This window comes from Vicugna pacos, chromosome 3 (genome assembly GCF_048564905.1).
Source record: "Vicugna pacos chromosome 3, VicPac4, whole genome shotgun sequence".
NCBI classification, from domain to species: domain Eukaryota; kingdom Metazoa; phylum Chordata; class Mammalia; order Artiodactyla; family Camelidae; genus Vicugna; species Vicugna pacos.
This window is the reverse complement of record NC_132989.1, coordinates 26,306,794-26,329,519: the sequence shown is the minus strand read 5'-3', so window position 1 is coordinate 26,329,519 and position 22,726 is coordinate 26,306,794. Positions and strand designations below refer to the sequence as shown.

Below are 22,726 nucleotides of genomic sequence, written 5' to 3'. Positions count from 1 at the left end.
TTTAAGAGTCCTTATATTGTTAAATATGTTCTTGTAACATGAAATTATTGTATTATTAGCTCTCATTTCCTATGTGCCACATGAAGTTTTACATATTCTACTTGAATTATCTCCCCTAGTATTTCGAAAAAATTCTTTGAGATTAAACACTATTATTATTTCTATTTTACAAGTGATGAAACTTGAGGCATAGAAATTTGCCCAAGTTCACAGAAGGTTCCAACTTCCCTTCATAGAAATGTACCCCAGCTGTGGACTTTTGACACCTAATAGGTGTGATGTTAAGCCAAGTAGGTCAACACAGGGCACAAAACTACAGTTTTCCCTTGGATGTTTTAAAGGCAGGATGATAACAGTAAGCAGCTACCACGTATTGACTGCTTACTTTCGGTGTTGACATTTATCTCCTTTAATGCTCAACATCGCCCTGTAAAGTTGGGACTGGGAGGAATTAAGTGGGAGAAATGGAATGACTTGCTCACAGTCACTCAGCTTTTAAGGAGAGGAGCCAGGGTTTAAATGAGCCTGTCTGGCTCGCAGCTTGCATTCTCAGCTCCACAGACAGTGGGAACTCGACACTGGACTGGGGCTTGGGCCCCTTCTGTGTATCTATCTTATGAGGGGCTCTTTGAACAGACTTGGTGGGAAGTGCAGAAAACCCCTTAGTATCTGGAGTGAGTCAGCTCAGACAGAGTGGCAGCTGGATGTATCCTGAAACCTCAGAGCAGAATGCCAGCCCAAGGGCTGAACATGGGGAGGACAGAATCAGTGAGCCTAAAGGGCTCACGTGCCCCCCAAAGCTGCCTGGGCTCCAAGTGGCTCAGAGAGGCTGAGGTGCTGGCATGGCCTGCATCTTGGGACTCTGCCCTCTCTCCCACCCCAGGCCCACCCAGGTTCAGGGAGGGGAGCAAGTCAGCAGCCTTATAGTGGGAAACACTCTGGACTTGATCAAAGCCAGCATTCAAAGGGGTCTGGTGTGTGGGGAAGGGGTTACACCTTTAGGTCTCCGTGGCTTTCTCCCTGCTTCCTGATATGCTTCAGCCCTCCCCAGGCTCCAGGGGAATAAGATGTCAAAGGCCCATATCCCATTACTACTCGTCTGAAGTAGCTAATCCCCGACCCTCCCAGCACATGCCAACCAAACTGTCAAGGAGAGGTATTCCTCAGTCCTCTGGGAGGTACAGCTGCTTGGCTGACTTTTGTTCTCCTGAAACCAGAGCCTGATACTTTACATCAGGGGGATCTCATGTGGACAGACACACAGAGAGGGGGACAGGGATTTTGATTTGGGTCCTCATTCAGCAGATGGGACGGCAAAGTGCCATGCACCCCCCAGTTAACAATCCACGAGCATCAGCTCCAATCTTTGTCGAGCTGGGGAGGGAGGCCAGGGTGGAACAGGGAAACCGGAAAATGACCCAGGAAGATTCTGTAAGGTGCTGGCTCTATGGGGTTTAAGTGTCACCGTTTCTTCCCAAAGGCCCACACTCACTCGGGTTGTCTAAGGGGAGAAGTTGACTGACCATTTCTTAGCTACCACACAATCCCACACCCTCTACTCTTCTGCTGGGCCCTGAAAGTGGGGTGATCATATAATTTACCAACCGCACTAGGACTCTTTTAAGAGCGTGAAAGGGAACCCTCTTCAGATTTACCCCGGGGCAGCCATCCTAGGCCAGGATGGTCCTGGGAAGCCAGGACATGCAGTCACCCTACCTAGGTGTGTCCAAACAGAGATTTACCCCTGCCCAGGGCCAGCTGGCCCTGCTGTGACCTGGGACGAGTTACTCAGCTTCTCTAAGCCTGAAGTTCTTCAGCTGTAAAATGGGCTAATCATAGAGCTGGTTGAGAAAGCAGTCAATAAATATTGGTTGTGGCTGTTGTGGTTGTTTTTACTTAAGTGCCCCTTAAATTATGGGGAATCAGCAGGGTTGATATCTGAAGAGCTATAAAGGAACTGAAGGATGTTCTTTCTCTCTTAACTTTCTTGGCTTATAATACTATTTTTTTGGCAATACTAATGCAAATACTGAACTCCAGTCGTCTTTGCAGGCCATTATTTCAGGGGGACAAAAGCCTTTGTGATTTAGAAGTGATTCCTGTGTGAGGGCGGCTTTCAACAAAACAATAGGTTGAAACAAAGAGCTTGTCACTTCACCTTCCCTTTTGCTCCAGGGGGAACAACCTTGAATATCAGATGAGCATCTCATCTGCATCTTATTAGACATCCTGCTTCTCATCCCAGAATATCAGCTCTCCTTATTGTGAAACCAGGCTGATTAATTAAAAACCAGCTTTGAATTAATTTTTTTAAACCAACATCTTGATGTTTTCAACTTGCTTCTAACGAAAACTTTGAGTTGAATTTGGTATCCTAATCATTTTGCTTATTCAGCTTATTTAGTGGTAGTGAGAAAGATCTCTAGCTGCTTCTACTTCAGGCGAATCTGTGCCCACCCAATGTGGGGCAGAGCAGCCATTCCACAGTTGTGATGTGTGGGTCAAACCCTTAGAGGAGCACAGGTAGCTAGTCTTGTTTCTGAAAGACAAAATGAGGCGCACCCAAAACAAACCTGGCTATGCTCTTTGGCCGTGTGGCCCAAGTTAACTGGATGATTAATCTCTACTCAGTAAATAACAGGTGAGGCCTCAAAAAATAAGGCCTGGGTGAGGGCACTCTAAGACAATGTGTCGTTCAGAGAGCAACAGCCCTGCTCTGGAGCCAGACACGAGGGTTCAAATCCTGTGTCTGCTACCTGCTAGCTTTGTGAATATGGGCAGTGTATTCACCTCTCTGAGCCTCAGTTTCCTTATCTGTAAAGTGGAGCTAAATGACACACCACCCCCTGCTGTGACTGTGCCTAGTATTCAGCGGGATGAGGCATGTAAGGTCTCAGCACAGGGTCTGGCTCACAGTGAGCAAGGACTGTTCCAGTCCCTATGGTCACTTCTCACACAGCCTCTGGGATATTGGAGAGCCTTAGCTGAAGTCCACCAGCTCTTTGCTGCCCTCTGGTGGTGTGGATCAGAGTGGCCTGGCATGGCAGAAGCTGGGAGATAGTACCTTAAAAGTAGGAAAGTTGCTTTAGGTTTTATTGCCTCTTTAATGTTCTTGTTGACTGAAATAAATACACAGCCTAAAAGTCGAGAGTTACATTTTATTTGGCAGGAGGACGCAAGCCAGGATGACAGCCTCTCAGATCGCTCTGAGGGACTGCTCTGAAGAGGTAGGGGAGGAGCTAGGATATATAGGAGCTTTACAACAAAGACCAGGTAGTTGGAACAATAAAAGATTACTTGTTATCTGAAGAAAACCAGGCATCTCAAGTTAAAGAATTTAGTGCTTTCTCATTTGTGGGAGGGAGCAACTATTTGGGCTCATTGAATTCATTCCTTTGACAAGCATCTAGCTATCTAGGACCAGTATTTTGTCCCTCATTATTCTAAGTCCCCTCAGAGTGCACCATTGTGAGTGGCTGCAGAGGCTGGGCTGCAGGCTTGTCTTCACTGGAGGTTGGCGGCAGCCGCTGATGACTTGATGGTTTCAGCATTCTTTGTTTACTGATATGGTTTGCAGTATTTTTCGTTCACGTTCTCCAAGAATATCTATTTAACTTTTCAAAAAAGGGAGGACAGGGAAGAACCCTACGGGCTTTAAAAGCAGTAAAGTGTCTTCCTCACGTGGGAGGGTGAACAGAAATGCTGTAGTGGGCTTCCTTGCCTGTGAGGTGGGGGAAGCCCCAGCCACGGTTCCCTGCGGGCCAGTCAGGAGGCCAAGCAGAGGGAGAGGAAGGTTGATGGATGGACTGGGAGCAGAGGTTGGAGCTGTGCCTGGTTTCCCTGGACATTCAGCTGGGGCACGGCTGGTATTCCTGAGGCCCCTCTGGATTCCCTCACATCCTCCACTTCCGGCCTGGCGCTGTCTGTCTTTGCTGGCCTGTCTCATCGCACACCGACACAGGAGCCACGGGCCATGTCAGGGACAGGATGGAGTCAGGACTTCCTGTCATTGATGAAGAACAACTTACAGTTTGCCACGAGCCCTCTCCAGACTGACTGATATTGATAGGGGGTTGCCTCCTCTAAGATGGGGTGAGACACCTCTTTGGGGTGCCCCCAGAGTCTGCTGTGTGGCCCTCTGGCTTAGTGCTTAGACCAACAGGCAGCTTCAGGCAGCATCTTCATCTCCCTCGTGGACTGGGAATTTCTGGAGGGGCCGTCCCCGGCATCCAGCAGTGTGTGACACAGGAAATGCTTTATGACGGAGTAGTAGCTGGGTCATGAGTGATGAACTCTGCCCTTGAGGATGACAGACGGTACCTCAACAAGCCCTTGTTCCCCACGGTGCTCAGCACAGCGCTCTGCATGCCGTGCTGGCTCAGTGGATGAGTGCAGGAAGCACCTTCTTAGAGAGCTCCCTAAGACCAAGATAAGTTCATGGTGTTAGTGTATCCTAAGCGCTATCATAGGTTCCAGAGGTTTTTCGAAAGAAGGGTAAGACATAGTCCTTGGCTTCTAAGAACACATCTCACGTGTTCTAGTTAATACAAAGGTGTTAAATTGTAGTACAAGACATGTAATAAGTCAGGGTCTGGGTGAGCTGTCCAGTTGGGTGTTAGAGCTGTTATCTGAGGTGTAGGTCCATGGGCTTGTGACATGTGACTTGCACAGAGCCCTGTACTGTACTGGGGCTTCATGCTCTGCTATTGTCATCTTGAAATTCTTAAAATTTGAACAGAGGGCCTTTCATCTTTATTTTGCACCAGGCCTTGAAGTTATGTAGCTGGTCCTGACCCCCATTATGTAGGTGGTCCTGGCCCTGGGTCTGAGGTGACCAGGAAAAGCTCCAAGGTGAAGGGTTTGGCCGGGTGGAGGAGGTGAGCAGCAGAGCTGGGCTGAAGCTCTCCGAAGATGGAGCTGTCCTGGTGTCATTCTGGGGCACTACTGCATACCTGCTCAAGACATGCTTATGGAAAGGGTGGGGGTCAGGGACCTGGCATTTGGATCCCAAAGCATGCCTGTCTGAGAGAAAGTGTTGGCTCTGAAGGTAGGGCCATGTGGAGCCTGGTCTGCCTGTGGGCAGAGGAGCAGACTCACCCCTCCCCAGGGAGGCCCAGGAGAGCCCCATAGAAAGTCGGCCTGGCCTTGCTTTGCTGCACTCGAGTTACTCTCCTTTCTGGAATGTGGTGGGTGGACATCTCAGAGGGCTGCTGGGAAGCCCAGTGGAGGAAAACAACAGGAAACAGCTCTGTAAGCAGGAGAAAGGGCACCTTCCCTGGACCCACGCATCGTTCCTGGCACACATGGCTTTTGTTTGGTGTTTGTGAAGTGTTGGGGCTGAGAACCATTCTTAGTGGTCCAGCTAATACCTACCTTTTGGAGGACAGGGTCCAGGTCACCCAGGGGCACACGATCTCTGTAGGGGATGAGACACTTAGACACAAAACCACCACTCCTTCTGCTCTCCAACACACCTGGGCCTGAAGGCCGGCTCTCCTCCTTACTGTCTGTGCCTCCCCTGCACATTGCGTACCTTGTCTGGGCACCTACAACTCAGCATTATTGGGAGGGGGAGGAGGAGCAACAGGGCGAGTGCCCGGGTCAGTGCCTGACACACTGTAAGGGGATGTTGTTACTGTACTAGGAATCTGATCTGTGATTTGGGAGGTCAGATAAGTGACCATGGGCCAGCAAGGGCTGGAGGAGGTAGTCCTGGTCCTAGAACCATGGGCAGGATAGAGGAGAGCCCCCAGCCGGGGTAGGGAGGTGGGTGTGGCATTTTTAGAGTAAGTGGAGGGAGTGGCACAATGAATCCCATGCCCCATGCTGTCCAACCAGGAGATGGGGCGGCCTTTGCATTGGCCGGGCTGGGCGTGGGGAGGCTGGGGACTTAAGGGTGAGGGTGAAAAGACTCCTTTAGCTAGGTTCTTTATAGCAGCCCCGCCCTGGTGAGGCCCCAGTGGTGTGCTGATCTGGGGCCAAGCTGGGGTCAGGGCTCTGGGAGAGGGGGGCCTGGCCTCTGCTCTCCCCTGCCACTGGGACTCTCCTCCTCTGTCTGTGGGTGTCGGAGCCTCCCTCTCCAGTCTCCCTGCTCTCTCCATGATGAAGGGAAAGTGGCCTCACACAGGGCATTCACAGTTGCCCTGGCTCAGCATGGTCTTGGCCCACCCTGTCCTGCTCCTCTCAGCAAAAAGGCTGCCAGGCTTGGCCATTGGAGCCATGTGAGGAGTGACCTTGGGCAACTTTCCTAACCCCTCTGGTCCTCAGTTTCCTCAGGAACACATTTGGTGGAACTGGGCACTGCCAGGGATGAGGCTGTGGTTGTGATGGAAAGGCTGTAATAGCTCTCTGTGGAGGATGTGTGAGGGCAGGGAGCTTACCACGTGTCCCCATAAGTGTTGGCAGAGCCAGGATACCATCCTCAGAGGTGAAGGGACAGGGATGCCTGGCTCCTGGTTCCTGGTGTAGCAGACAAGAAGTGCAGATAGGGTGGAGGTGTGTCCCCTCCGGCAGCCCTGTGGAGTGTGGGAGACCTGGGCAGGCACAGAGGAGCCTGTTTCGGGCTGGCTGACTGGGATCCAGTGAGATGCGGGGCTATGGGCGTTTTGTGGAGAGTGCAAAGTGGCCTGTCTTGTGGCTATTAAAGGAGCTCACATTTACCAAGTGCTCACTGGGCCCTAGTATCCTGAGCGCTCTATGCGGATTGCTTCCTTCAGTCCCCGGAAGTGCCATGAGGTGTGCACTCTCATGTCCATCTTGCAGGGGCAGAAACTGAGCCTCACCTTTGCCCTGGCTGCGGCTCCCGGCCAGCCTGGCTCCAGAGCCCTACAGCCTCTCGGTGGGCACTTCCTGCCCTTGCCCAAGCCCCACTGGAATCCTGGGGATCTCAACAGCTCCCCCATCAATACATTTGTCCTGGTTGATTCAGGATGTGGTAAACATTTGATTGTCACTCTGGCTCAATTAAATAGAAAAAAAAGTCAGTAGTCTAGAACTTCGGTACATTTCAAATATATTTTATTACTTTTCTTTTTGTCTCAGAAAGAATATGAAACCTTCATGCAATGCTAATGGTTTCTGATATTTACATCGCATATGACACAGGAGTGCAAGGCGACATATACTGAAGGGGCGTGTGTGGAGGGGGCCTTCCTAAGAGTGTATTTACAAAGGAAAGTGTGTGTGGTCATCTTAGCTTTCAAAAGAGGACTGCACAGGTTAACACTGAAGAATTACACGGGGAGTCAAAAATAGATTGCTTTAGCACTGCATGTTCCGTTGTCATGAGAGAAAGAAACAGGCTGTGACGCTTCTCCCTCATCGACAGCATGTGTGTCTGTAGCTGTATATTGTGCATGGATTTGTGTATTTATTTTTCTCCCAAGGTTTTCGCTAACAGTGTGGGAACTTCACGTGCTTTCAAAGCATTAAATATTGAAGCAGTGAATCTTTCACAAACTCTCAGGTTGGAGAGAGGACCCAACCCCTTCCTTAAGGACCGTCTGCTTCGCCATCCCAGAATCTTGGAAACATTTCCTAGAGTGTGTAAAAATTAACCAGAGGGGATGAAGCACATTTCTCTGGCAGCCAAACTCGAGCTCAAAGAACAGAGGCAGCAAGATCTGCCCTGCTTACCCGGCGACTGGGGCCACTGCTGAGTACCCCACCCCCGCGGCTGTGACTGACCATGAGCCCCAGAGAGCTCATGGCAGCTGTGCCGAGGCGCCAGGACCTCTGAGCGGAAGCTTCCTGTGCTACGAAGGGAGCAACGCTGCTATGAAATGTCTCAACTAAGCGCCCTGTTCCTCCCAGGCGCTTATAAAGTTCAGATGTACAGTGATGTCTGGACAAATACAAAAAAGCATTTCTTTCTTTTCTCTCTCTTTCTTTCTTTCTTTTTCTTTTTTAACAAAGGAAAGGCATGAGTTTCCCCCCTTTTCGGTAAAAAGCAGCTTGAGATGGAATCTGGAGCGCAAGAGAAAAGGGTCTCACATCTGGAAGCCTTTTGCACACAGCTATAAAATGTAAAAACTGACCCTCGGTAAAAAGTGCTTTGTAACAATATTTAATTCGTGTCTTATGCCTGTGAGAAAGAAAGGATTTGTTTTTTTAATCTGCAAAGTCCTTTGCTTGTCTCCCAACTGGTGTGACATTTTCCCATCAGGGATTTTTCACCCTATTCTTCGTAGACCCTGGGAAGAAAAAACACCCGTGTTAGTGGCTCAGGATGTGAGTCAGTCAATGGACAGGCCAGTGTCTGAGCTGCTTTGCTCTGGACTTGGGGAGTGCCTCTCCCAGGGCTGTAGGAGCCCGGGAGAAGCAGGGGCACATCTCACAGGAGGCCCTCACGTGGGCACAAAAGCTCACCCAAACCTGGCTTTGTCCTTTCTAAACAGCCTCCAACTCTGCAGTCTTGTTTTATCCTCAAAGCCCTAGGAAGCAAACCCTCTTGGTATATGAGAAAACTGAGGCCCAAGAGACTTAAGGTCTTCCCAGCGAACACTCAACATCTGTGGTGGGAACGAAGCCTCTCTCCAGCATGGGCAGGGAGGGGCGGGGGCAGAGGCAGGGGCGTCCTCATTCTCCATTTGGGCTTGTGTCTTTCTTTGTATTTTGGCCAAAGATACATGTCCTCCAGAAAAAAATGCCAGTTCCAGAAGCCACTGCCGGAAGGGTGGTTAGTGGGGTTGGGGCTGTCACAGACGCCTGTGGCTCCAGGTCACTTCCTCTGGCTGATAGTTATCAGGCCCGTGGCACTCCCAAACTGACCTTCCCCCTCACCTCCCAAACCATCTCTGTTTAGGGGCTGGAATCCCTTCTCTTCTGCCCCATGGCTGCCGTGGGGCCACAGTTCACATGCAGACAGCCCATGGCTCCGTCTGCCTCATTCCTGATTCCTGAGTAATTGTGCACTGAAGTCAGATGCCTGCTAGGGCTGCTCCTGGTGCCAGCCAGAAGCTCTGGGCTCTGAGTTGCTGGGAGCTCTGGTCCAGGGCAGCCACTGCCTCCTCCTTCCTCTGTCCGAGGTTCAGCATTTTCTCTTTCTCTCTCTGCAAAGAGGACTTCGGGATGATTCCTTTATCTCAAATCTCCACAGAGACACTTTCCTTCTCTACAGAGGGAGGGGCAGCAGGGAGGACAGGGAATGCCCCATCCTCTTCCAGGATGCCCTGTGTTCTAAAAACAAGGGATGAACTCATTTTGTAATGAAATGAGGCCTGATAACAGAGGTGCCCTTCCTGCTCTCATCAGTGGAATTCGCAGGAGCAAAAAGAGCAGGGCTACATGGGCCCCGGCCTGCCTCCTCTTCATCAAAGGAGTGGCCCAGGTCGAGGGGAAGAGGGCCAAGTGCACAGAAGCCTGAGTGACTCCCAGCAAAGCAACCTTATGAAGATGTGCCAGCGCCTCTGTGAACTGGCCCTGTAGTTAGCCTCGTTCCACTTTTGATGACACAGGGCCTGGAGGGTGACTGGACAGGACTGGACAGGACATGCCCTGCTTTTGTCATGTGAGCTGCCTGCCCTGACCAGAAAGAGGGCTTCATTCCCATCAGATTCATAGAAAATAATCTCTTGCTCTCATCAGTTTCTATTTCAAACAATTGCAGATAAGGCAGTTTTGGCGGCAGCACAGAAGGCTCAGGTACTGGGGTTGGGCCCAAGTGTCCGCTGTGGGAGAGCTGGTCGTGGGCTGAGCTTAGCGGAGAAGGGCCTGCTGAGGGTAGCGGGGAGAGGAGATCAGAGGGGTGGTCTGCGAACTGCTGTAGTGAGGAGAAGGTGACTCCAGGAGACCTAGCTTCTGCCTTGTGCTCCCAAGCAAGTCACTCTCCATCCCCACTTAGCCTTGGTTTTCCTGCTGTGTGGTATGAGATGTAGGCACCAGCTCCTGTGGAACTCAGCTCTCTGTGCGTGTGTGTGTGTGTACACGTGTACCTGTTTCCCTGGTTGTGCAGATACAGGTGTAAACAGTCTCTGAATATGTGAGGACTGGGTCTACTCCAGGACACACTCACGTTTATGTAGTATAGGGAAGCCAGGAACTTGCCTCCCTCTCTGAGGCCAGAAACGGGACCCCAGGAGATCACAGCTGGGAAGCTATTTTCTGATCATGGGGAAATAGCCCAGAGAGGGCAGGGATCTGGTGCAGGGGTTTGGTTCAGGGCTCTGATCATTTGGCTGCTGCTGCCACCTGAAGTTAAGAGTGGCTTTGATTTTAAAGGGTTAAACTCAAGGCCCTCCCTGCACCTGAAGGGGAAGGAGTTTATCAGATTTCTGGGCAGCAGGGGGCATGGGGCATCTTGAGAGGAGACTACGTTGTTGGCAAAGAGTTAGCCTCCTCAGCTTGTGGTTGTAACCACAGCTTTATAGTTAATAAGCCCATCACTTAAGCAGTTGTGTTTCATCAAACCACACAAATCACCGAGAGAGTCATGCCAGGTGCTCGCCCAGCCATTTGACAGAGGGAAATTGGGGGTCAGAGAACTTAAGTTATTTAAATAAGAAGAGGAATCAAGACTCTAACATAAAAGTTAGAATGAGACAAACTTTAGTTTACAGAAGGATACATTTTCAGTGCTTATGGCTATCCAAGAGAGTATTAGCTTGCCTTGGCAAGTGGTGAGTTCCTTGCCCCTGAGGGTATGTAAGCAGTGTCTGGGTATCTGCTTGCTGCGGCTACTGTGGTGGGTGTTCACGCATTAGAGGGGCTAGATGACCCGGAAGAGGTCTAGGGTCTGATCTGGTCGGACCGTGGGAAGGAGGGTGAGGCGGCGGGGCATACCTGCGCTTCTCATTCCAGGCGTTGTACCACTTGATGAACCGCTTGGTGCTCTGCAGCTTGGGGTGCAGGCAGTGCTCCTGACCCCGGTACCTGGACATGCTCTTGGTGGTGATGCTGAAATGGAGGGGAAGGGGGTGGAGGATTGAGAAGCCTGAATGACAGCCCCTCAGTGTGGCCTGTGGGTTGGCCTGGTCTGTCCCAATTAGGACCCTGAGAGACTGTGGCTTCCAAGGGACCCTACCTATCTGCTCACTCCCTGGCTCTTTGGAAGGTTGTCCCCTTAATCTGACTCCATGGTCGGGTCTAATCCAGTACAGAGTGATTGGCTCTCACGTTTCCCCTGGAACCCCCAGAGTCTGGGGCAGAACCCCCTACCCCACCCCCATGCAGGGTGCTGTCCACAGCACTCATGCCTCCCTTGGGGAACAAAGGTCAGGGGACACTTCCAGCTCCTCTGAACCTGGGATTGAGAGGTGGAGAGAGCTAATGCAGGCAAAGTATGCATAGCAAGACTTCATTTCTTGGATATGAGGAGCTCCACAGCAGAGTCTGGACATGCTATGGTGTCTGTCTGATCCTTCAAACCCCAGTTTCCCTGATCCTCTGCAGATTGTTCTGAGGCTGGGCATTTGCTGACTCTGAAGCTAATCTTGTTGGCCTTGAAGCCCATTTTGATTCCTGATCACGAAGTCCCAGTTATTTCACCCTGGGCAGGAAAATAAGACCACCCTCAGGCCTCTATCAGCCAGTGTTCCAACTCCCAGTGGAGGCCTAGCCACGTGGTGGAGAAGCAGGTGGCACTGGACAGAGTGTAGGGCCTGGGTCTGAATCCCTTTGGTAACCTTTCTGAACCCAGTTTGCTCATCCATAAAATGGGTATAATAATAGGACCTACCTCTTAAGGTTATTGGGATGATTAAATTTGGAATCTATGCAAACTGCCTAGCACAATGAATGGTTACTGTTATTAGTAATTGTCCTGGAAGATGGGATGGCCAAGGAGAAGGAGAAGCCTTAGGATGTGAGGTTCAGCCTGGGACAGGGGGAGGGGAGGCGAGACTGCTGCCCAGAACTGCTATGTTTATCTTAGCCAGGGCTGGGCCAGGGTGGCAGGAGTTAAGAGGAAGCTTCTGGGTGGGGGAGGAAGGGTGGTGTTCAAGAATAAGGGCCCACCTAGAGAACATGGCAAAGTGTAAGGTGAGAGGTGAGGAGGTCCCTCCCTAGGAGGTCACACAGCAAGAGCAAGGTATGGTGGTGGACTGGGTGCTGGCGAGTGGGCTGAGGGGGCAAAGAGAGGCAGTTGGAGGTTGGGGTGGAAAGAATGGGAAGGGAGGGAGAGAGGTCAGCTAGTAGCCCACAGGTTCCTAACATTAAGATGTCAGGGTACAGGCCAAGTTCTGGAATGGAGCAGGGTCGCCATGAATTCTTAGTCTCCCAATTGACAGGGAGAGAAAATTGAATCTTGCCACCTGTATAGGGGCTGAAAATTTCTGGGCAACCTGTTCTCTTCTTCCCTTCCTGGTGTTCTTTGTTTCTATGGCCCTCACCATGGCCTAAGCTTCCCAGGGCAGGGACGAGCCTTGTGCTAAGAGGACCAGGCTCTGCCTTTGCTGGTCCTCTCTATGAGACCTGTCCTTACCACTCCCTTGGTACCTCCTTCTAGGTCTCAAGTATGGGGCCAGGCTTCAGAGCGGAGTCCAGTTCCCCTCCCCAGTAGTACCTAGTCACTCTGCAGGAATTTAGCCCATGCATTGCTCTCTGCCTACAAGGCTGCTTTTGCACTCGGAATGAAAAGATGTGGCCAAGCCTGATAAAAAAAATCTCTTCCTCACTTGGGTCAGTGTGCAGGCTGAGGCTCCCAAATCCTGAAGGTCAGGGCAGAAGGAGAGCATGCTCAACCTTCCTTACCTCTGTGCTCAAATGCTCTGTCATAATCTGGGGACTTTGAAACTTGGTTGTGGGGTGAAGACAGGATTTCTGCCCCCAGCAATTACGGAGAAATTCTGGGTCCTTTGTCCCTGTCCTCAGTGGTTCTGGGGTGCCAAGGGTTTCCATTAAATGCTTGGTGGGTATATGACACAAATTGCCCTTTCTAGAATCTGGACACTCCTGGACCCTTCTGGGTACAAGGACTCCCACTTACAAAGCAGGCTGCACCCCCAGCCTCATCAGAGATTTCTGGGTGACTCAGGGTGAGCTGGAAAATTTCCTTTAGTTCAGCTTTGGTGCTGAAAATGGGCTCTGGCTGAAAATGGGCTCTGGCAAAAAGCGCTGGTCCCTCGTGTGATCTGGAGAGTCTTAGGAGCTTGAGAGGGGAGAAAATCTCCAGCCCCTCAGGGTTGGGGGTGAGTTCCTGGGTGTGGGCTGGAGGTTTAGGAGAGGGTGACTGTGTATGGATCTCATGAGACCCCTGCAAGTTTTCACAAGGCAACATAAAGCTTTCTCTTGCACTTGTCTGGCTGTCAGTTTCCTCTCTACTCTGAAAAGTATAGCCACAGAAGAGAGGAACCCCCTGTTTACTGGGGGTTCTGTCCTTTTGAGATGTCACTGCATTCCATACCCCTCTCCTCCTCCCTGCAAGGACCCAGCAGCTCAGCCTAGCATGTGGGGCATTTTTCAGCACTGAGTGCAAAGTTAACTTGCAGCGTCCCTGTCATTTTCAGTCCGTGAACTGAGAACCCTGAGGGGCTTGCAGCTCCTCCCTCAGCTGTGTGACCTGTGGCCGCCACCCAAAAGGATTTATTGGCAGTTTTTCTGAACCTGGGTCTGCAAGGCAAGGGGCAGGGCAGAGGGGCAGGGACAGGAAGTTAATTTAGGTGTCCAGGAAGGAAGGCAGAGGGGTTCAGCTCAGGCCCAGTGGCTTTCTGAGTTCCCCTAACTTCAGCCCGACTGTGCAGCCCCCAGGCGGTGGTGAGGGGTGGGAGCTGCCTCGGCAGACACTGTGTGGAGGCCTTGGGGCCAGCAGGGCCAGTGAATGGGAGGCACTTGCCCAGACTGAGAATAAAGTGTGTCCTGTTTCTGGGGGAGGGGAAGAGGGGGCCAATGGTCAGTGGCAGATATTTGGTAGCTACTTTGCCAAGGGCTCCGTTCCTGGCCAAGAGGGTATTGATGGGGAACAGTGGTGCTGGCCTCAAGTGGTTAATTGGGAAGGCAGAGGAGCAAGGAAACTCAGTGTTCTCTCGCTCTGCCCCAGTTTTTAAAATATTCCCTGTATCCCCACCAAGCAGGGCTCCAGCCTCATGGCACGTTAACCCCAGCAGAGCCCTTTCCCTAGGACGGGGACCCACAGGAGTCCAGCTAGTGTCGGGAGAGTAAGGATCATTCTGAAAATGGAATCTCTAGAAGCCAAAAACTGGCCAGCTGTGGTCGCCTGATCAGAAAAAGTTTCTGAAAGGAGGTTCTGAGGAGTTCAGACAATGTTTGCTTTAATCCTCTCTCCAGTAACAGGAAGGCAGCACGCTTCACAGTTTGGGTGCAAGTTTAATAGTTCTGGGCATATTTTGAGTCATTTCAATCCGGGTGTTCTAAGTTGGCACATGGGAGCCATTTAATGCTTGATCACCCTAGAAAGGCGAGCAGTGCAACACCTACGCTACCCATTCGAAATCCTAGCAAGGGCCAACTCCTTGGGGAGAGGCTGTTTCCGGAGCACAGTACCATGACCCTTTTTTCAAACTCTCGTCCAGACTGCCGTGCCAGCGTCCTAAGGATTCGCTGGGCATTTATAAAGGCTCTGAAAAGGCTGAGAGAAAGGTTTGTTAGCCCGACCCAGCCCCAAGCTGTGCCCCAGCCCCGGGTTAAAAGTAGCGCGCAAATGCCCACAGCCAAGCGCGAGAACTCACATAACCATCTTCTCCTCGCAGTGCGGGTACTTTGGCTTCATTTCCAGCTTCTTTACGTCGCTGTAGCGGATCTTGGGTCCCTTCCGGGAGCACTTGCATTTGGATCCTAAGAGAGAGCGCGCAGGGAGCCGCTCAGTTGCGCTCGAGTTCTCTTTCGCAACTCCTTGACCACCCTCGGTGCCCACCTACAGCCTCCGGGATCCCCAGAAGCCTAGCAGTTGGCACTGGGGGTTCCCCAGGGCAGGACAGGCCGGCGCCAAAGGACCTTCCAAGCACTCACCGTCCACGCGCACGACGCACAGCGCCAGGAGCAGCAGGAGCAGCGCTGCGATCAGGAGCCTCATGCTGGCCGAGGGGCACGCCGCGGGAGCAGGGACTCGGGGAGGGCGCCCGCGCGTCCTTGCGCGCGGCTCTGCTCTTTCCGCCCGAAGCGCACCTCTTGACTTCACTGGCTCCCGCTGCGCCCGTCGGTGATAGCCTCGGGGCTGTGACAGCGCTGCACTCTGCGCTCGGCTCCCGGCTCTCTCCACAGCCTCCCTCCGCCCTCTCAGGCCTCTTTTAAATCCGCTCCTGCCCTCGCTGCGAGTGAGCTCATTAATATGCAGAACCACTCGGTGACTCACTGAGATTTCTCAACGCAGTGGGGGGAGGAGACCTTCCCCGCCAGCCGCGCGCCCCGGGACCGTGATCACAGAGGCGTACAGTCGGAGCCACGCGCGCACTCGCACACCGAGACCCACAGCCGCTACCCTCGCGCTCCCACACACGCTCTCCACACACTTGCACGCCCAGGCTCCAGCACCCGCACACAACCAGTGCCCCCGGAGAGGCTGCTTAAGGGCACTGCTTTTCTGATTCGAGTGATTCCCTCTGGCTTGCTATTCTGAGCCGCTGGGAGACCCAGGCCCGCGGCCCAGATTCTCTGAGGAGACCTAAAAGGGTTTTGGGGCAGGTGCCAGGTGTGAGTGCCAGCAGGCCTGACTCCTAGGGCGTGAGCAATCCCTGTTGGGCCAGCAGCCCTGGTGGCCAGAGTACAAGGCCAGGAGGTCTGGAGGGAGGTCGCTGTAGGATGTACAGTAGGAAAGTGGGCTCAAAGAGTGTGTGTGGGGAGGTTTGGTTACTCTAAGAGGAAGGCTTCTAAAAGTATGTGACCCCTTGGCTGTTCCAGAAGCCTGGGGGTGGGGGGAGAAGGCGGGGGAAGGGGTGGTCCTCACTGTCACCTCATTCTCCAAAGTTAGGCAGTGGCCTAGCAGGGAAACATGACCATAATAACCATCTGGATGAAGTCCATGTTTTAGAAATTGTGCCAGGCTGTGTGGTGTGGTGGTGTGGGCCTCGGCATGGCTGTAGAAATTCCTGCTCCACTGCTTGCCAGTGCAAGTGACTTCACCACTCTAAACCTTTGTCTCACCATCTGTAAAGCGAAAGTAGTCACAGTGCCTGTCATAGGGCAGCTGTGAAAATTTCATAAGATCATACATGGAAAATATTTAACAGAGACAGAGTGACCAGCAGTTGGTGCAGGAAATGCTACTTATTGGCATCACTATTTATATATATAATATATATTATAGAGGTATATAAATTTTTATTTCTTGTTCCCCTCCAAGTTCCTATTTTAATTTCTTTATTTGATGGGCATGAGAATAGGCTCAGAGAGAAGAAACAACTTGCCGAAGATCACATAGCCAAAAAGCAGGTGACTAGGTCAGGAGGGGCCCTGGTACATGTGGCTGCAAAACTGGGGCTCCTGTCCCTGTGCCACTCAGCCTCCTTCAGACCTGTGTGCCCTTCACTTCTTGGTGAAGTGCTTCCTTAACAGACCCAGTGACAGGAGATGGTGTGTTTCAGGCTCCGAGGGTCCCTGGGCTTGGCTTCCAGACCAGAACTGGAGACAGATCAGAAGCTGCCAAGCTCTTCCAGCTCACACAGCTCTGTGGGGTCAGCCGAGCAGCCCCTTGGCGGCGCAAGTGCCAGAGAAGATCCTGGAGGGAGGGGATGGGTAGGCTGCTGAGGGGTAGAATGGGAAGACTGTGCTGTCTCTTCCCACTTGGAGAGCCTTGGCTGCCTTGAGGGGAAGCTGAGCTGTGAAGAGCCAGCAGAGCCTGTGAATTGGCTTCAGAGCATATCCTGAGTCCTGCTATAATTAAAGCAAGACCAACAGCTGGACACTTGGGTTTGCACAGAGGATGAGTGCAAGGGAGTCATTTTTGGCATTTATGTTAATTTTTTAAAAATTAGAAGTATTTTTTCTTAACACAGAAGTAGCCCATGTTTGTTACAGAACGATCAGAAAACAAAAGCAGAAGAAAACATAAAAAATATATACACAATTCAACCCACTCAACAATCTACACCAAGATGCTACAGTGTTATCTTTCCAAACCCTTCTATCTTTGCTTACATGCATGTGCACAAATGGGATCAGTGTGAATGTCCTGTTTAATAACTGGCTTGTTTTACCCATCACTGTATCATCAACATCATTCCATGTGACCAGTCTTGCTTCTCCATTATCTCTTTTAATGGCTTTATTTGAGGTCATATAGTATAATGGCCAAGAGCTTGGTGTCTGGAGTCAGACTGTGGGTGTGAATCCTAGCTACTAGCTGTGTGACCTTGGCTTGTGACCTAACCCTTTTAGCTATTGATTTTCTCACCTATGAGATGGGGATGATAATGGTACCTACAGCATAGTGAGAATTAAATGAGGTGGTGCATATAAAGCTTTTAACATGGTCTGTTGCACAAAGTAAGTGCTCAATAAGTACTACTATTATAAGTATTTCAGATGCAGTGTGTTCTGTTGTACAGATGCACCGTAATTACTGTAAGTAATTACTCCCTGCTGGACATTTGGATTGTTTTGAATGATAAACTTTTACAAGCAGTGCTGTGTGACAAATATTCTTGTAGCTCAGTTTTGCGGTAGCCCTTTAAAAATTGGATCATATCTCAGAAATAGAATCGCTGGGCCATGGGGCATGCCCATTTTTAAGGCTTTTAATGCAAATTACCCTCCAAAAAATATAATACATTTTTATTTTGCAAAAGGAATTTCTTTATTAGCAAGCTTTTTCAGAGCATGTGAAATATATTTTTGATTAACAAAATGTTATTTCTATCACATTTGTTTCAAGACTATGCTGATTAATTAAGCAGGATCTAACAGCACCAGGGATCATGGACATTGTGCTGTAATGGGAAAAAGTAGTTGGCCCTAAAAATAGGGACCAAAGTTTTCCAACTTCCTGGGCCAGACCAGAGGTCAGACACTCCAGTGTTTTTCCCCCATTATATGCCTTAGTCTATGTATACTCATCTTTGGTTTGCAAAATACAGCCATTGTGTCTTTGCAAACAGAGCTCGCCCCTGTTTGTGGGAGCAATTCTGGGGCTGTGGGTCTAGGAGAGGATGGGGGCCCCCTGTTGCCAGTGGGTCTGTGGGTGAAGCTGCTCAACTGGGAGAGGAAAGGGGGGCTTGACCTCTGACTTCAAGGCACAGACTTTCTACTGGGCTGCAGCGGGGAGTCTTTGAATAGGTGGAGGTGTGTGTGGGTGAGGTAGTTCTTTGCACGTACAATGGTACTACATGATTCAAGGGGATCCCAAGGGTACAGTGAAGGACAGCACACATGCCCTGCCCACTGGAGTGCAATGTGTAGTGTATGGGTGTGTATGTGTATGTGTGAGTGCCAGAAGCTATTTACAGTCATATAGGAGAGGTGTGGGGAGCACAGAGGAGGGAGGAAGTAGAAGCAGGAAGCTATTCTTTGAGGGAGTAGAGAATGGGCTGAGACTCTGGAGATTTGCACATTTGCTGTGTTCACAATGATCCAGCACCCACTGCATGCCAGGCTCTGTGCATGGTGCTGGAAATTTAAGACAAGCAGAGGCAGACCTGTGTGCCTGTCCCCAAGGAGTGCGGAGTCTAGTGGAGAAGACAGGCACTAATCGAATGACCAAAGATACACAGGAAGTGACTCTTGAGCTAGGCGTGATGAAGGGAAGCTGGTGTTGAGACTAACCAGAATATCTGACCAAGGAAGCGCCCACTGGGTTGGCATCTGAAAAATGTGGAGTTAGCCAGGGGACAATGAGAGGGAGGTCACTCCTGCCCGTTTATGGGCCCTGCTCCTCACACAGTGATCTCCTGGTGGGTAACCCCCTGTTCAAAGCCCTGATGGCTTCTGATCTCACCAGAGTCCAACCCAAGTCCCCAGCAGGGCTCCATGAGGGCCTTGTGACCAACATCCACACCTTTCCCTGTGGTTATGCTCCACCACACTGCCTTGTCTTACCCCTCAGACACGCCCACCTGTCTCAGGATCTGTGTGCTTGCTGGCCCCTCGGCCCAAACTGCTCTTCTTCAGCTAGATGTTGACAGGTGGCTCTCTTCTCCTTACTGAAGCCTCAGGTTGAATATTCACTCTTCAAACTCCATCACAGTAGCATTCCCACCCCTCCCCCTGCCAGAAGCCACTCTCTGTGCTGTTGATCTATTTGACTTTTTAACATTGTTGTCTACAGCAGCTTCACATTGTGCTGTCTTCATGTTTGTTCTGGAGTGTATTGGGAGTCATCTTCTGATCTGCTGGTTCCGTGGAGATAGGTACTGTGTCTGGCTGCTCATCCTTGGTGCCTACAGCTTTGCTTCGTGCATAGTAGGGGCTCATTCCATATCTTTTGAGTAAAATTTAAAAAGCATGTTTCAGGTAAAAGCCCAGGGGTATGAGAGAGTGCTGCTGAGTTCAGGGTGTGTAGACTGCATGGTCATCGATGTGTGTGTATAGGGGAGGTGGTTAAGGGTGGCCATTGACAAGGCCATGTTCGCAGGGAAACCAGTGCTTTCCCAGGGCATTGGCTTGAGAAAAGAAGTCTCCGGGAGGAGGAAGAGGTGAATGAGCAGGAGTGTGGCTTTCTGGGAAACCCTGCAGGAATCTAGGCACCACCTCCTAGGTTCTGCTGAGAAGGTGCATCTTGATGGTCAAGGCTTGTTTCCTGCCCTGGAAGCTGGGAGACATGTCAGTTCTTCTTGGCCCCCATCCCCAGTTCTTCCCAGGACTGACTTTCTCAGAGAGCCCCTTTGTACCTCCCTGGCGGGATAGGGCCATCCTAGAATCCAGAACTGGAAGGGGCTAAGGCCCCATCTAGACGGAATTATACAGATGAGGGAGCTGAGGCCCAGAAATGGGGTCAGCTTCACACAAGCCTACCACAGCATGAATGGTAGATGGGTCCTGCCCCTAGTCACTTAGACCACCATGAGATCCTGGGCTCCAGAGACCTGTATGGCCGTGTCACCACTCATTACATGTGGGGAACCCCCAAATACCTGCTTCCATTGGGTAGTGCAGCTACTAGCTGAGTGCAAGCCTGGTGGGTGCCCCTCCCTCTCCAGCCCCTCCCTCGGCTGGAGGTCTGCATGCCTCTCTCTGAGCATCCAACCTGTGGAGCCCAGGGCAGCCAGCTGCCTCCTCTTTGCTGGTTCTTCTTTAGCACAGTTTTGCCTACTGACCTCTTTCCTAGGACCCTCTCTGAGGTGGAGGGGATGTAGGGCTAAGGTTCCCCCAGGACATCTCCTGGGTTTGTTCTTTTCACCTGGAATATTTAGGGAGCAGCATAAGCCCAGAGGAAATGGTGTAGGGGGTTGCTGGGTGGTGTTGAATTAGTCTCCAGGCAGCCCTGTGGCAGCAGAGGGTTAACAGAGGGTGCTGTGGATTCCCCCAAACATGGGAGAAGATGCTTGCAACAAATATAACAAAAAGCAACAATTAGCATTTATTCATTCAACACCACCTCACTGCAGACAAGTATCTTTATTAAAAACTCAAGCAAAGATATTTTCCAAGAAGGCCTTAGTATATAAATGAGCAAAGGAAATCAAAGGGCAATTCAGGGGAAAAAAAGAAAGAAAAGCAGTTATTAACCAGCTAATGGAAGAATGTACATCCTCAGTAGCAATCAAGGAAAAGCGCATTAGTGCTGCAGAATCACGGCATTTTTGTTTTGGTCCTGCCCAATAATGAAATATTTATTTTAAATAGTAACATCCAAAGCTGATAATGGCAAAGTGAGGAAGGGCCACTTAACCATCACTGGTGGGACAAGATTTGGGGATATCATATTTAAAGCGTGTATCCAGAGTGTTTGAAATAAACTGTTTCAACCTATTAATCCACTTCAGAAAATCTGCTTAAAAAGTTGATAAAGGAGCAATGCCACATTCAAAGATATTCCTTATTAAAAACAGTTAACCTGAATGCCCAACAATGGGGGAATTGGTTAAGTAAACAATAAGAGCTCTAAATGAAAGATTACACTGATATGAAGACTCATGATTACATAATCTGTGGAATTCTGTGGAGTAAATGCTTATGCATAAGTAGAGACAACAGAAGTTCATGTAAACACTGTGATTGCAAGTATGTGAAACAGCAACCACCGTCTAAAGGATGGTGAAGAAAGAGATACAAACATCATTCTCTTTGAGTGGTGGGACTTTGGGCATCTTTTAAAAGCTTCTCTCTTTGCTTTCCCATTTATCTGAATGTTCTTATTATAAAAGGAACTCAGGAGCATTCACTTGAACCACTGAGGCCTGGGGCAGCCTTAATTCCATTTGGTACACCCCCATGATGGGTGATGAGCATGTCTTCCCTGAAACTGGCACCGGAGAAGAGGCACAGAGAGTCCTGGGTGTTGCACGTGAACCCCAGGCTGAGGGCCCAGGCCCTGTCTCCAGAGCTGTCTCTATTTTGCTTGGCCTAACTCACTGACCTACCCCAGCAGGCCTTACCCTGCCTCATCCGGCCTCATTCTGTCTCGTCTAGTCACTGCTTCACGTTGGCGATGGGGTCCTAGCTTCTTCCCCAGGCCTGTGTGAAGGTCCTGCCAAGCCTTACCTCCTCACCTGGCCCCAGGCATTGCCCCCAAGCCTGCACTGCACCTGGCTCCCTCCCAGCCTTCAGCTCCATCCTCTGTTCTTCAGTTCCTGGAAAGCTCCAAGCTGCTTCCCAACTCAGGGCCTTTGCAGGCTGCCTGTTATGCCCTAAGACTCCTCCTGTTGCCCCTGGGCCAAGCTGGTTGCTGTTTTACCTAATGAATCTGCAAAAGAGGTCATTTCACAGGGACACCTTCCCTGCCTGGGCACATCTGCCCCTCCCTCCCCGACCCTATCCAAGTCTAAGAGAGCCCATGGCTGTCTGCATGGTCCACAGCTGCATTTTCTCTTTAGTGCCACTCCTCACACCTGCGAAATCTCCATCAAGGTCCTTGCCATCAGTCCATGAGCTCCAAAGGGCAGTGTGGTTGTTCTGTGTCCTTCTCGTTTACCCTAGTGACCCAGCACCAGCTCGGGGCCTGGCACACAGTAGGTGCTCAATGAATGAATGAATGAATGAATGAACAAATGATAAATAAATTAATGCATTATCACAGTTTACCACAGTCTCATGAGTTCTGGAGTCAGACTTTCTGGCTTAGAATCCTAGTCTACCACTCAGTGCCTCTCTGTGTCTCTGCTTCCTCATCTGTAAAAAAGAGGATAGTAGAAATAATAATAATAGTAATTATTATTATTATTAATAAATTATTAATAAATATTATTATTATTACTAGTGAGACCGTGGTGAGAATTAAATGAACTAATACAGGACAAGCATGTAGCACAGTGTTTTGTCACATAGTAAGTGCTCCATAATTGTCTGTTCTTGCTTTATTTTATTATTTTTATTATTAAATCTGCTAGACTCATCCCCCTTCTCATCTGTGGGTTTGCTTGACTATTCCTTTTGCTTTATATTTATAAAATGCTTCTGTAGCATTTACTCTGTGTCAAGGACGGTTCTAAATGCTATACAAATAGTAATTTATTCAATCTTCATTACAACCACATCAAGTAGGTTATACCCACTTTACAGATGGACAAACCAAGGCACAAGAGTCCTGCTCAGAACAGCCATATATGCTGCCTCCTAGGAGGAGGGTATGGGGAATACTCCCTCACCTTTTGCTCCAGTGGTTTCACTTTCCTCTCCCTGTGCTGCAGGCATCTGGTCCTGAGCTCTCCTCCTTGGACCATGTCCCTGAGTTCCCATCCAGCTA

General features: G+C 50.4%; 2 protein-coding genes across 2 annotated transcripts in view; one reads left to right on the top strand and one right to left on the bottom strand.

The window, feature by feature from the left end:
- LOC140692804 (uncharacterized) overlaps positions 1–22,726 on the top strand; it is a 218,901-nt gene that overhangs the window by 54,642 nt on the left and 141,533 nt on the right. The window lies entirely within an intron of this gene.
- Positions 7,001–14,980, bottom strand: CXCL14 (C-X-C motif chemokine ligand 14). The gene is made up of 4 exons (XM_006212788.4): positions 14,902–14,980; positions 14,622–14,727; positions 10,780–10,893; positions 7,001–8,192 (listed from the first exon to the last, which is right to left on the bottom strand). Exons 1-4 carry the CDS (start codon positions 14,963–14,965, stop codon positions 8,177–8,179), a joined length of 300 nt encoding a protein of 99 aa, XP_006212850.1. The 5' UTR covers positions 14,966–14,980; the 3' UTR covers positions 7,001–8,176.